The sequence below is a fragment of the Malurus melanocephalus genome, unplaced genomic scaffold, assembly GCF_030028575.1.
Source record: "Malurus melanocephalus ecotype Western Australia unplaced genomic scaffold, MMel_1.1 scaffold_872, whole genome shotgun sequence".
NCBI classification, from domain to species: Eukaryota; Metazoa; Chordata; class Aves; order Passeriformes; family Maluridae; genus Malurus; species Malurus melanocephalus.
This window is the reverse complement of record NW_026624104.1, coordinates 7,780-21,503: the sequence shown is the minus strand read 5'-3', so window position 1 is coordinate 21,503 and position 13,724 is coordinate 7,780. Positions and strand designations below refer to the sequence as shown.

Here is a 13,724-nt window from a genome sequence, read left to right as displayed (position 1 = left end):
AAACCAATTTTTTATGTACAAATGCAGTCAAAGTTTTTACTGATACCAAAAACAATATATCTGCATATTTTTCTTTTTGATCTTCTGTATCTTCACTCAGTAAAACCAGAGGTCTACAACCTGCCTACATAAGGGAAACTAGAGTTGTGCTGAAAATAGGTTTGGTACCCAAGACTTAGAGATCTCTTTTTCAATGATGTGGTAAATAATATCATGACTGTAATAATAAATATATACATACTTTATATACATATATACTGTTTATACAGTGCAGTACTGCATAGATACTAAGTGTTCAGATACACATTTCATTGCTAATCACACTATATTTATTGTTCATTCCATCATTGCCCAATATTGTTATTGGATTTCTATGCGCTGCGCTTGGTTTTATGTCATGCTACTTCGAAGAATTCAAGCAATTTTCTTTAAAATTCTCCACAGATATACTTCTGTCCTCAGGCAGGCACTTGTTAACACTCATTCCACTGATTTGTCCTGTGAGTGCTCACAAAACACCTGGACAACATTTGGAATGCTTAGAAATAGGTAATTGGCAGTAATAAAATTAACTGGGAAAATATTCTTCAATATCCACTTCATTGTCCCCTTCTTTTCTTTTCAAGAGCCTCTCTGAAGTTAGATATACATATTTACATAAATAGTAGTATGAGGTTTCACTTAAAGCTAAGAATAAAAACTTAAAACACAACTCTCTCACATTATCTACAGCCTCAAACTGAGAAGTCTGACTGAGTATCAATCCAGGGCAAATCATGCAAATATTTATGAGTCCGTTTCAAATCTTAGAGCTGCTTGAAATTAAGTATATAAGTTTTGTTGCTTTGAAAGCTGTTAGCCYTTATTGAAGTTTCTATTACGTAAGTCTTTACTGTAATCAAACTGTAGCAGTATTAAAAAGCTTTCTCAACTCTATCTTTTTTCTGCAATAATCTGCAAGCTTTTCCAAAAATACAACCTGCCAGACAGTACAGTCTGTGCTGTGCCAGGTCTATTGTCTATTTTAACAATTCCTTCTTTGTCTTCTTTTCACCTTATTGTAAGTCTGTTCTTTATTTATTTTTTTTTTTTTAATTAAATTCTGACTGGCACAGATTTACTGTGAAAGACACATTTTCAGAGCAGTTGAGACCCTATTTTCTTCTCCTGTTTTGGGGTGGGGTAGAGGGACGTTAAGTATATAGAAATAAAAATTACTAATTATACCCTCCACATTTCCCATTTATTTGGTTCTTAATGTGGCACAAGTGACTTTTTTGTTTGTGTAGCATCTTTTTAACAAAAAATGCAATATATCCTCTATTGTTAATGGAACAATTAAGGTATAATTAGAAAAAAATTAGTGAATGCAGTGAGGTCAACATTCAGATTTTAAAGAAACATATGAAAAGTAAACTTTTAATGCCAAATATGAAATTCATGAGAGAAATTTGAATCCAAGAAATTTACAAAAACTCATTATCCGATGATAACCACAACCAGACAGTTACAAAACATTTGTACCAACTAGCGAGTTAAAACAATTACAAAGAAACAAAAKATTCAGGAYRAGTACTTAGCAGGAGATTGTGGAGMTCAYGKTAATTCACAGTTACTGTTTCCCTAGGACAAAATACGGGAAAGATCTGTTGTTCAACTTTTGCTGCTATTTCRATGTGCTCTGTATTGTAAGAAGGATCAGAGAACGCTGAAAACATCTGCTTCCACAAAATACTCTTTCTTTATCTGTCCATTAAACAAGGAAGAGAGATAAGAATAACCCTGAGAACACATAGGAACAAGCCAATGAACAATAGAAAGTCTTAAAAAGAGAAACAGAACAAGAAAAAAACAAAGCGGATGGGGATGATATTCCTCAGTAAATGTAGAAAGAAAACAATTATAGCTAACTTAAGCTCTTTGTGAGTGATTGAGTCTTTTGTGATTTAGAGGACTTGTGATATATTGAAATAGAAATGGAAAAAATTTCCTGATTACAGCAAACTGAAGCCCCGAGTACATGCAAACATTAAGTTTTGCAGCAGCACAATAATCTCTTGTTATGCACTTGTATTTTTYCCATTACCATACAGTAAATTTGCAAAGAATAGAACATATGGTGTGCATTCTTGGGTTTTGTTCCTGCACTGCCAGCGCTCCTAAATGGGCTTTTCCCATTTCCAAATGCTGACTGAGAACATTAATACTCTAGTTTGATTTCAAATCCTTTCCTAAAAATTGTGTTTTACCCTTTTGACTCCTCAGATAKAAAGAATTAATCATGTATTTAAGTACCTAAGATTACAAGAAAATCAGTGAAATTATGTTTCTATTTTCATTCCTACTTTTTATGTAGTCAACAAGAGTCAGCCCAGCAAATACTGATAATATTCCACTGAACACATGCATGCAAATTTTACTGACTGGGCATATAATGTATTAGCCTCAAATTTAGCTACATCTCTATATTTTTCTTTTTAGGGTATTATCATTGAAATTCATCTCAAATTATTGTACAGCTAATTACCTGGGCTGGCCAGAGCCCGTAGTAGAGATTCTTTAGAAATGACTGCTGCCTCCTGACACTGAAAAAATGTTCAGATCACTGTCCTCCAACATCAAAACACTAGTGTTTTCAGATAGAGAAATATTCTTTTTTGTGCTTCTAATAARCAATGTTGAGGATTACTGAATTTTAAAATCTGTGTATTAAGATTTTAAACAATTGGAAGATTATAGATTTGTGATTCCATGCATGGAAGAATTTTATCAGTCTGCTTTTGGTACATGATCTATTAATGTTTTTTCTTGTAAAATTAAATTTAATAGCTAGTTACACAAGACAGAGGGCTGAAACCAAAAATTTAATTAGACTCTGACAGTATTTCACCTAACTCATGCTAACATCAGTATTCCTGTTTTTTTCCCAATGTATAGTAGCTTAAATATCTGTGGTTTTTCTTTCAGCTGTCCTTATTCTTCAACAGCTGTACTTTTTTTAAAAAGATGAGCATAAGAACTGTTTAGCACACTCTTTCTTTTTGCATAAAGAAAAAAAAGAGAATTTAACAGAAGATTGCACTAGGGTGTTACTCTAAATAAAAGGTTTTAACAACCTAGAAATTAGGGCAACACCTCCTAATTATTTACTCTGATACTACATTTTACAGACCTAAAGCTATGTGCATGATTAGGACTTATAATTTACTGCACTTTGCCTTTGTCCAAAGGCAAATGATCCTTCTTGATCATCTTTTCTTTTTGAGGCTGGAGGGAGAGACAGAGRGTAGATGCTGGAACAGGTTTAGAAKCAAAATCCTTGAGAATTCTCTCTGGTCAAAGATTAGTTACTTTTGCCAGCTTTCAACTACTAAGCCCTAAWGCCCAGGCCCCCGTTGTGTGTGCAAGACAGTGGATTCCAAGTTACAAGCAATAAATACAATTGCAGTACATTTATACAGAAGCAATTACAATACTCTTTACCGTGGACTTTGTGTTATGAAAAGATAGTTTATAGGTCCATAGTTTACTTTAAAATACCAATATTTTCAGAGTGAAATTGTCCCCAGTGGGTTAAAGGAGCCAGTTTGTGGAAATGAGTCTGATAAGCAGTTTCTCTCATCAAAAGCTCTGAATTCACACTAACCCTTTTCTCTTGCATTTATTCCTGAGGACACTCCCTCCCCTCCTTGCAAAAAAACTGCCTTCAAAAATTTCTTTRTCCTTCCCTGGGGAAGGTCACAAGGCAACAAAGTGCTGCCACTCGCCCCATTCCCCCTGCAGCCCTGCTGCAATGACCAAGCCGGGGTCAACCAGGGCAGAGAGGGACCCATGGGTGGCTGTGGCTGCTGCAGAAGCAAGGGCACAGCCCTAACAACTCATCCTACAGCTTAAAACCCATATAATGATTTCTTTGTCTGTGTTTTCAAGATGTGCAGTCAGGATTAACACGTACTCGGGAGGAGAAAAACAAAAACGACATCAAAACAAAAAATGAGGGAAATCTTCACCCACGAGGAATTACAAATGAGAAGTTGCTTCTAAAGTCTTCAGCAGGAAAATGCATACTTTCTGGGATCTTTTTTGTGAAGCTGCTAATGTTTGGGATTTGCCTGGAATTTTAATTAAGGCTGCTATTTAACATTCATAGTGCACCTGTGCCTAGAAACCAAGCAAACTGATGCCCCAAAATTCTGGGCACTAATTTAAACTACAGTTTTAAACACAAGTGCAAAGCAGGCCAGTAATTCTGACTTTAATATTTTCTAATTCTGACTTTAATATTTTAGTACATTTCTAGTTTTCTCTCATCCTGAATCTTAAGGAAGATACTGATTCTTCAATTGGCATAGATTACAATGCAACCCATGAGAGTTCAATATCTGAGATCTCATCCTTTGCTAATATCATCTAGCACGTCATCTAACTCAGTAAGAACACAGCAGTTATTCTGTTTACATAGCCTGATTATTGCAGTTGCTCTGTTTGGCAGTTATTAGAGTGTTATTGCTACATTTAATGATACACCTGCTGCTGGCCTGACTGTTGTGCAGCGCAATTCCTGCTTATGAGAACTTAGATGTTCTGTATTTTTATATTACACTTCCACTACTACCTGCACTACAAAACAGTTTTTAGGTTAACCTGAAAGACTTGTAAAGGAAGAAAAAAAAATTAAAACCACACACAATTATTATTTTCAAATCTGTTCCAAAAAAATGTAATGTTTAGGAATTCTGAAGACTTCTGTCAAAAAAAAAAAAACACCCCCCCCCCAAAAAAAAAAAAAATAAACCTGGGAAGTTTCAATGACTTTCAAAAAAGTGTGACTTCTACCTGTGTTTAGAGAAAAACAAATTGATGCTATGAACTGATGGGTTAAGCAATTTTTGTCTTGGTGTATAGGTTTAGGAAAGCTGAAAATAATTTCTCAAAATTCTACCTGGCAGACTAAAATATTCCTACAAATACAGTATATAGGCTGTCAGAGACTTGCCATGGTCAGGATGTGGACATTCAAATAAATAGCAGAATTTTCATAATAGATATTATTTAGCAGTTCCAGCAGACTTTATTAGAGTAGTTACACTTGAAAGATGCATGATTTTTTCTTTCTTTTCTTTTGTTTTACTTTCTGTGTAATCCAAGAAAAGAAAATATCATGGCCTTGAATAGCTGAGACACCTATCTCCCTCAGGGCTACCTTGCTCCCACCACTCTTGAAAATTCATCAAAGATGCTGGAGATACTCAGTTCATCTTTCCATACACACTAGTCTGACACAGGAGCTAAAGCTAAGTAGGGCCAAAGCAGAGCACTTGTTTCTGCATTTCCATCAAACCAGCACTGAAACCTGTCAGGCATATTTCACACATTTACATTCATTCACAGCTTCGGAATCTTGATCTAGTTTTTTTATTAAAGTAAAATGGGTTTTTTAATTAACTTTTTATTTAAAATAAAACATTTTTTTTTTCCTCACAGCACCTGTTTGTAAGGATTATCCTTAGTTCAGTGTTATGTCACTATTTAATTTAATACAGCCATTTTATCATGAGAGTCTTTTTTGTATTGACATAAATGTTTTGGTTTAGATGTTTACAGCCTGTTGGAAGCCAAACTGTGCAGATGTACATATTTGCTACCTTTTTGTTTGTTTTTTTCAGGTAATATCAAAATTGTCCAACAAGCCTACACTATCCCAGGTATGTGGTTCACATTTTAACTGTACCAAGCTTGACTTTGAAACATGCAAGTAATTATGACCTGAAAAAAGCTTGAAAACTCCTTCCTTTCCTCTTGAAAACAGGCTTCCATTGCTTCAGAAAGAGAATTTAAATAGCATCCTGCAGAGAGGTCTGCCACTGCCTGTTTTATGAGTAAYAGCTTATGATCTTTTTTTCCCAGGTGCTAAATTTGGATATCCTATTATAGCAACTGCATTTTAAATACATGGCTACCTAAGCCAAAGTTTTGAATATGGGTAACGTTCATTGTGTGTAGGGTTTAGRCTGTATCAGTGCCAGGTCCTGTACAATTTGATCATCATGACAGCATTTGGATCACTACTGCAGTTGACAGCAAGACTTTTATATTTTATAAAAACACATTTTCTGTCACTGCTTTAATATCTTACCTCTTTATATATGTGTATATATATATATATAAAATTAAAAGATCCCAGTTTGCTAAATCTGTCAATGTATACGGAAAGCATATATTCAATGAAAGTGTGCTGTAACAAGCAGCAAAATTAAACCTGTGCTGAAAAACATTTAGACAGATGTTAATAGGCGCTTAGCACCTATAAATGCTTCAGGGTTTTATTGGATAAATTTGCCAGATCTGTATTCCCACCCAGCCAGTCTGACTTGGCCTGAATGTGGGAACACTGACTCTGCAGGGTCATCTGAGGCTTTCTGTCTAAAGCTAACAGTGCCTTAATCAAGCTTGATTAAGAGGAATAGCCTGTNAAAAAAAAAAAAAAAAAAAAAAAAAAAAAAAAAAAAAAAAAAAAAAAAAAAAAAAAAAAAAAAAAAAAAAAAAAGGAATTAACAACAACTATTTTTGAAACCATAAAGTTGCATTTCATTCATTAATTTAACCTGGAAGCTGAGTCTGCCTTAGGTCATTCACCTACTACCAATATCAGAAGTTGCACCATGGAAAAAAATGTAATTATTTCCATTTCCAAACCTAGTTGAGGTCTGATCCTCGCATGAAGTCCATGTTGGCATATGCCAGCACTCATGACCAGCATATTTTGTTACCATGTAAAAGTAACATTGATCTCTAACATTGTGCTTTAATTAGCCCATAATGTTCATAACCCAGGTCTGTGTTGCCTCTAAACTTCCTTGGTTCCAACATCAATCATCTAATTTTTTTTTAAGCCAGATGTAGCTTCACTTTCTGATGACTCAATTCTGAAGCTAAAACTCATGCTAGTGGTGCATTGGACTTYGGGTGAACTGAAAAGTCTGTCTACCATCCCAGCAGTGACTTCAGTTACAAAAATCAAGCACACAGAGAATACTGGGCTTGAGCTGAACTGGTGTAAATGCTACTTATACATTATTAAAGGTTCCATATGAAAAAGTGTTATTATCTGAATTACGAGCCTCAGATCTTTTCTGTGGACCATGAAGAATCTGGTAGCACAACATTCAAGAAATAATGCCTCAGCTAAACAAAATTAATCTTCTCAAGTGTGCATATGGCAAATGGCTTGTAAGAACTAGTCATGTACCCTGTCTTGGTAACGAAACATATTGCAGYGGATTTGCTCACTGTGTCACGAGTGACGTTTCCTAATTTGTTTGTGTTTTTCTTGTGTCTGCACAGACAGACATAGATGAGGCTATGGATGAGTTCCAAAAGAGCTCTCTCTCATGAAAACTGAAAGCTGGGCTAGATTTGGATTTGTTCCAGGATAAGCACCAGAAAAAAAATGGTGTTCCTGCAGCGTCAGGCTCTGAATCTTAYGTTAGCATGTATTTTTTGTTATTTTAGACAGAGCTCAAGGGAAATGGAAATATAAAGAAAAGACTCCCTTCAATTGTGGAAGATGAAGATGAGGAAGAGGAAGGAGAYGAAGAAAGCAACACCCTTTCCCCAATTGATACACGAAGCACAAAYAGCTCTCAGCAGAAGAAGACTGCGAGCAATAAAAGCCACCTAGGGAGAAACTTGAAGCAGCTGGCCTCAGGAACTGTGCCCTTTCATTCCCCCATCCGYGCTTGCAGTTCAAACCCCTCAAGAGCCAAACACGAAACAGAGCTCCATTACTACTCCAGAAGGAAGGAGAAAAACCTTAAATTATACCTGTCAGCACTGACCACCAGTGGCCCACCAGATCTGAGCCCAAGGTAATCATTATGAATGGTTTTTTTCTTCTCTGTAATGTAACTGCCATTAAAAATATCATTTTATACTGTAAGAGTAATTCTATAATAGTTTATACTTCTGTTCTTCCCACATTATTGTAGGAATCATAGCACACTATGCAGGATGACTTTATGACTTTAGAACTTTATTGCAAACTAAAGCAATTTTACCCATTAAAAAGAAAGTAAAAAAAAAAGAAAAAAGAGCAACTGCAAAAATGACTATTTAAATAGTCTGGCCATATGGTATAAATTTGTCTATAATATTAATTCCCACAATAGCACTGTGAAATATTTTGAGTCCTTCAGAGATAGAAAAATTTAGAAAGCAAATAGATTAAATTGTAGTATAACCATGCAAATATCAAAAATTACTGGAGTAGAGGACTATAATGGAAAACTATTGCCCAGCARTTTTAGAAAATATTTTGAGGTCTTTTTCATTAAAGACAGGAAATCTGATGATGGAAATTATGTAGACATTAAGTATAGAGTTTAGCAAATCTGTTTTGCTATGTCTTTTGGCATAAAGAGTCATATAACGGTTTATTGTGGTATTACTAATGAAATATAATTTAAAATAGTTTAATTTTTAACTTGTATGCTATTTACAAGTAAATTTTTGTAAATTGTTTCTAAGTGTTGCAATGTAATCCTAGTTTTGGGACCAATTCTTCAGAGAAATCACAAGCATACACACCAGGAGGTGCAGAAGTTCATCTTCCAATTCAAGTTTTGTCTTGGTTCACATGTTCAAGCCCTTCCTTTATCCATTAGAGGCAGAGCACAGTTTACAGAATTTGCCATTGCAAACATGAAATAGACACAGCTTGAGCAATTTTTGTTTAKAACATTTGTTTATAACTCTGTCAAAGTACCAGTTCCTAAAGATGTGATCACAAAAAGGACATGGAAGATTAAACAGAAGCCTTTGCTCCTCATCATACATTTTATCAGTATAGTGACATTTCAAATAGCAGGATACAAACCAATTTCAGTTTTGTCATAAAACCAGAGAAATCAAAGAATCATTAAGGCTGGAAAAGACCTCCAAGATTGAGTCCAACCTCTGACAAAACCCCTCTAAGCCAACTAGACCGTAGCACTATAGGCCATGTCCAGTTGTTTCTTGAACATTTGCAGGAATGGTGACTGCATCACCTTGCGTGACAGCCCATTCCAATGGTTGACTATCCTTTCTGTGAAGAAATTCTTTCTCATTTCAAATTTGAATTTCCCCTGGTGCAGCTAAGGCCATTTCCTCACTGGAGAAGAGATCCCCTCCCCCTTATTTTGCTACAAACTCCTTTCAGGRAGTTGTAGAGAGTTGCCTTTTCTTCAGACCAAACCACCATAGCTCCATCAGCCACTTCTCACAGGACATACTTTCTAGATCCTAAATAGAAGGTCAGTACCTGGGACAATAATGGAAAGCAGCTTCTAGGCAAGCAAAATTGAAATGCATAGTGGATACTTTCTCATTTGTTTCCTAGAAATCATATCAATTTGGTTCAGTCAGCTGTGAGTAAAGGTCATTATCATTCACATAACAAGTGGTAATTCAGGGAAAAGCTACTTTTCATAGTTTCTGCTGAAATGTAATCTTGCTCATTATTGCTGAAAACTTATGCARCCAGAAATTGATACCCAAGGCTTCAAAACCAAATATGTGAAAAGTATTGTTACACATATTGGTTTTTTCTTGTTTCCATTCATAATTTTCCAACTGCAGAATAATTCCATTAATAGGCTAGAAAAATGGCCTAAGGTGTATTTTTTTCAACCCTTTTTTGCAGACAAAATATTTTCCTATTATTTCTTAAAATGGTTAATATTATTGTAATATTTGAATTGAACACTTAATGCCACTTTGAAAACGTAGCCTTAAGTAAGTATTAAAGAGAAAGTAAGACCTCAATTAAAATCCTCAATTATATTTGGTGTTGGACAACCAAGGAAGGCAAGGGAAAGCAAAGATTCTGGTTGAAATATCCAGTCAGTGCTGTTTTGAGGTGCATGACCACATTTTCTCAAAAGAATTGAGTTTTTCTGCTTATGCAACTTGTTTTACTSTGGATGTTTCCTAGAGCAAGCCAGCTAGAATTCTTCATAGGGGCTTCAGGTTCATTCCTTGTGCCCCATGGTGAAAGCAATAAAGCCCAGAAACTTGGTCAAATTTTCAAAGATGTCTTGGTGCAAGGAACAGAAGTTAGAATTGTGACTTCTAGAACAGAGCCCTGGTCTTCCCAATCACCTTTTGGCTGCTGCCTGTGAAATGGAGAAGCACCAAGAGGAAGATAATGTAAGTGAAAATAAAGGCAGACCTAGGAGGTGTTTATGTAACTGAATCTCCTCAGACCCACAGAGGGAAGTGCACTCTAGCCCTCAGMAGCTGGATAGAAGAGGTCTCATGGTGGTCTTTTCTGACTTTTTGGCTTCTAGGAGTGGARTTTTCTGTCTTCAGGAGAAAATTCAGGGCTGTACAACAGCTGATTCAGAAAGCATTGAGATCTACGAGTCACTCTTGTCCCCTCACGTTTTCAATTTACTAGGTTTTGCAGTTCCCCAGCCAGTTCCTTTTATATGAATAAGMAAATTGCACATTACATATTTCCCACATAGCAGCCTGGCATTTCACAGCTATTTTTGCTAATAGAATTCTTTTTAGTCTGAATCTTTAAACACTTTAACTAATGTRGCGCTTATAAATTCCAAGTCACATCTGAGTAAGCTTTCTCCTGTGTGCTTTAAAGGCAGTTAAAATGTTAGCATTTAATATAATTAGAAACCTCTACAAAAGGGATATTGGTGTGTAAAATTTGTCTTTTGAAGCAGTGAGGCCAAATGACATTAAATAGGTTTTATAGCAAATTTCAAACAAAGTAATCATTCAGGTTTTCAACTGCAGATAGCAGTATCAGCCAGGGCCACTCAAGCACCACATTTGAGTCTCCTCTTCTACCAGAGGCTGATTAAGATTAGAATCGAGTCTAGTAACATCCAACTGRCAGCACCAACACTCAGACACAACATGGAGATCTAAACCCACATGAAGAGCCAGAAAAGGACAAGAATGCATGTTTTGCATACAGAGGTTTAAGTTACATTGGTCTTTCAAGCCAAATACATCACAGATATCTCTGTGTTGTTTGTTCTTGCTTTCTCCATATGTTTCCAGTCAATAAGTTTTCTTGAAAATGTCCTTATTAAATGAMAAGTCTAATTTGCATCATCACAAAGTTATCACCAATGACTGACCAGCCAAGAACTTTCTGTCTTAGCCCTTCCAGATTTCTGTTTAACTCATTTGCCATATGTAAGACAAAATATGAAGCTTGTGCCTCAACAAAACAAGAAATTGATGCTTCATATCAGTCAATTGGCAGTTGTATGATTCTCTTTCATTGATTTTAAAACAGTTCTCTTTATAGCACAATTTATTTTAATTGAGAACAAAAAATACTCATAATTATATCTGTTTAATGCTGTGTAGTGATTCCTCCATCTGATATCTGTTTTCTATTCTTTGCATGCAGAATTTGATTATTGTGTAAAATACTGCTTATTCTTTTTCCTTTGGCTTTCTTGACACTGCAAATTAGAGATAACTACTATGCATGGGTAGAAATAACTGGCAAAAATACCTTTTCCAGTAGTGAGATCCAATACCAATATTAATGTAACTGGGACACTGCAGGCTGGTCTGCACATATTCCTACATCAAATTCACAAACAAGATTGCCCTGCCTGAGCTGGTTCATTTTAAACTAATTTAGAATAACTATTTGCATGGAAATGACACTTTTGACYGAGGTATACAGAGATGTTTTCATAAATACATTATGTTCAAGCTTGGGGTCTGCCTAAGTCTAATATGAGAGCTTGGTTATGTGCAGAAAGTTTTGGCTTCACAAGAGCATAGTGAAGCCTCTTTAGGCTGTRCAGAAGAAAGAATAGCAACAGATTACTTTAGATATGAAAACTATATTCCATATAAGCTTGGCTACGAGCCAAAATATGCTGCAAAAGTTATGAAAATTTTGAAACTTTAGTTAATTGTATTTGGCCTCACCTTTGTTCCATTATCAGTAACTCTAATTATTTGTGACTCACAAGAAGTTACGCCAGTGTAATAGTTCTGCTTTCCTCTAAACTTAATGTTGTAGGAAATTTACCATTGTTTAAAAATGTGTCCTTTAGGAGTAATTTTTACAGCATAACTATGAACAYGATGTTTATGAAACTGCTCCATTACTGCAATTTTTCTCAACAGAATTGTCGATGGGATTGAGGATGGGAGCCATAATGAGGAAAGCCAAACCTTTGACTTCAGCTCTGATCAGTTCAGGCAGGAATCCAGGTTATCTCCGACGACTGGAGGTGAGCTTTGCCTGGCAAAATCACTCTTTAGAGAAAACAGTTTTCATAACTGCTTTTTGTTCCCCTTTGTTTCTTTGATCTTCACAARTGGCATAAATAGATTAAACATATATTTGTACTCTGAGTACCATTTCAGTGCCGCAATTGGTACTGTAGAAAAATAGAGCAAGGTTCTAAAGGTCATTTATTGTTTTCCTGCTAATGGACACTCATGATAAAGCAGTTTATGGAGGGAGGGAACTGGGTTTTCATGAATCTTACTTTGCCAGAAGTATTGTAGAATCTGCCTCATTCTCTGTTTAGTATAGGAAAGGTACTAAACACAAGGACAAAATTGAACATAAGAACATTCTAAAACCAATCTGGGAATAAAACAAATAAAACAAAACAAAAAGCCATAAATAAACAAGGAAAAAAAAACCCAAAACAAAAAAGGGAACCCAATTCATTAAAAGCTATATGTAAACTTGGCTCTCAACTCTTTAAGTGGAGGAGTATGGAAGTACATAGATWTTTAAAATAGTGAAAACCTTGAATAACAAGGGGTCTTAGGAAGCCCTAAATGGACTACGCTTTGAAAAGATTGATAAAATAGTACCAAAAACAATGGAACTTTTCAAGATGTAGAGGGGAAAAAAAAGACAAAAAAGAGATATAGGGTCTATTTCCAGCATCCTCTCTTTTACAAGTAAACAGTTCCCGCATACCCATGTACCTTTTTCAATGAGGCAACTAGGACATATATTGTTCCTTTAAAAGCCAAACAGAAAAATAACAATAAAAATTTAGTCATATTTATTATTTTTTAAAAAAAGTCAAGCTGTCATGTGGATGGCAACACAGTTGTCATTTTCATTCCTTTCAGGTCCAGACAGAAGAGAGAAGTATTTATTAATTGCACTTGTCTCACACATTATACACAGAACATTAAACATGTGATTTTATTTTTGTTCTAGTCAACTGCAAGACAGGTTAAAATTTAAAGCATTGCTCAAATGCAAGAATAGTATTGCTGTTTCCAAGTGATCATACTCTTCTCATTTKCATGAATTTGAATTCTTTTCAGAGGCTGAAATTGGTGCTGCTGTGCTCGTTATCAAAGCAGAAGAGACCAAACAGCAGATCAGCAGACTTAATAATGAGGTAACAAGATTTTGTGGGGGTTGAAGGATATTAACAATGATTCAAGGAATGTTGGAAAAAACTCAGAAAACTCAGGAATATGATAAATGTGTTATAAATGAGCTTACAAAACTGGATGAGGTTCCTACATGTAGGGCAGTCTGGGGCTTTTATCTCATTCTGAGATTAATTTTCTACACGAAACCTACATAAAAGTTTGTGTCACGTGCTAGGACTAAACCCAAAGTTAGTGCATCTGATTATTTCTCTGTATTTCATTATTTCTCCAAGTTCCTTCTCTCAAATTTTCTTGTTTTGATGCTTGCTGTACTTTTA

General features: G+C 35.4%; 1 protein-coding gene across 1 annotated transcript in view; it reads left to right on the top strand.

The window, feature by feature from the left end:
- KCNH8 (potassium voltage-gated channel subfamily H member 8) overlaps window positions 1-13,409 on the top strand; it is a gene marked incomplete at its 3' end in the record, with an annotated part of 163,175 nt that extends 149,766 nt beyond the window's left edge. Inside the window, exons 13-16 of the mRNA XM_057385811.1 lie at window positions 5,667-5,705; window positions 7,513-7,868; window positions 12,160-12,266; window positions 13,333-13,409. Coding sequence (XP_057241794.1) covers window positions 5,667-5,705; window positions 7,513-7,868; window positions 12,160-12,266; window positions 13,333-13,409 — 579 coding nt within the window. The remainder of the gene's footprint in view (window positions 1-5,666; window positions 5,706-7,512; window positions 7,869-12,159; window positions 12,267-13,332) is intronic.
- Between the last annotated feature and the right edge of the window lie 315 nt (window positions 13,410-13,724).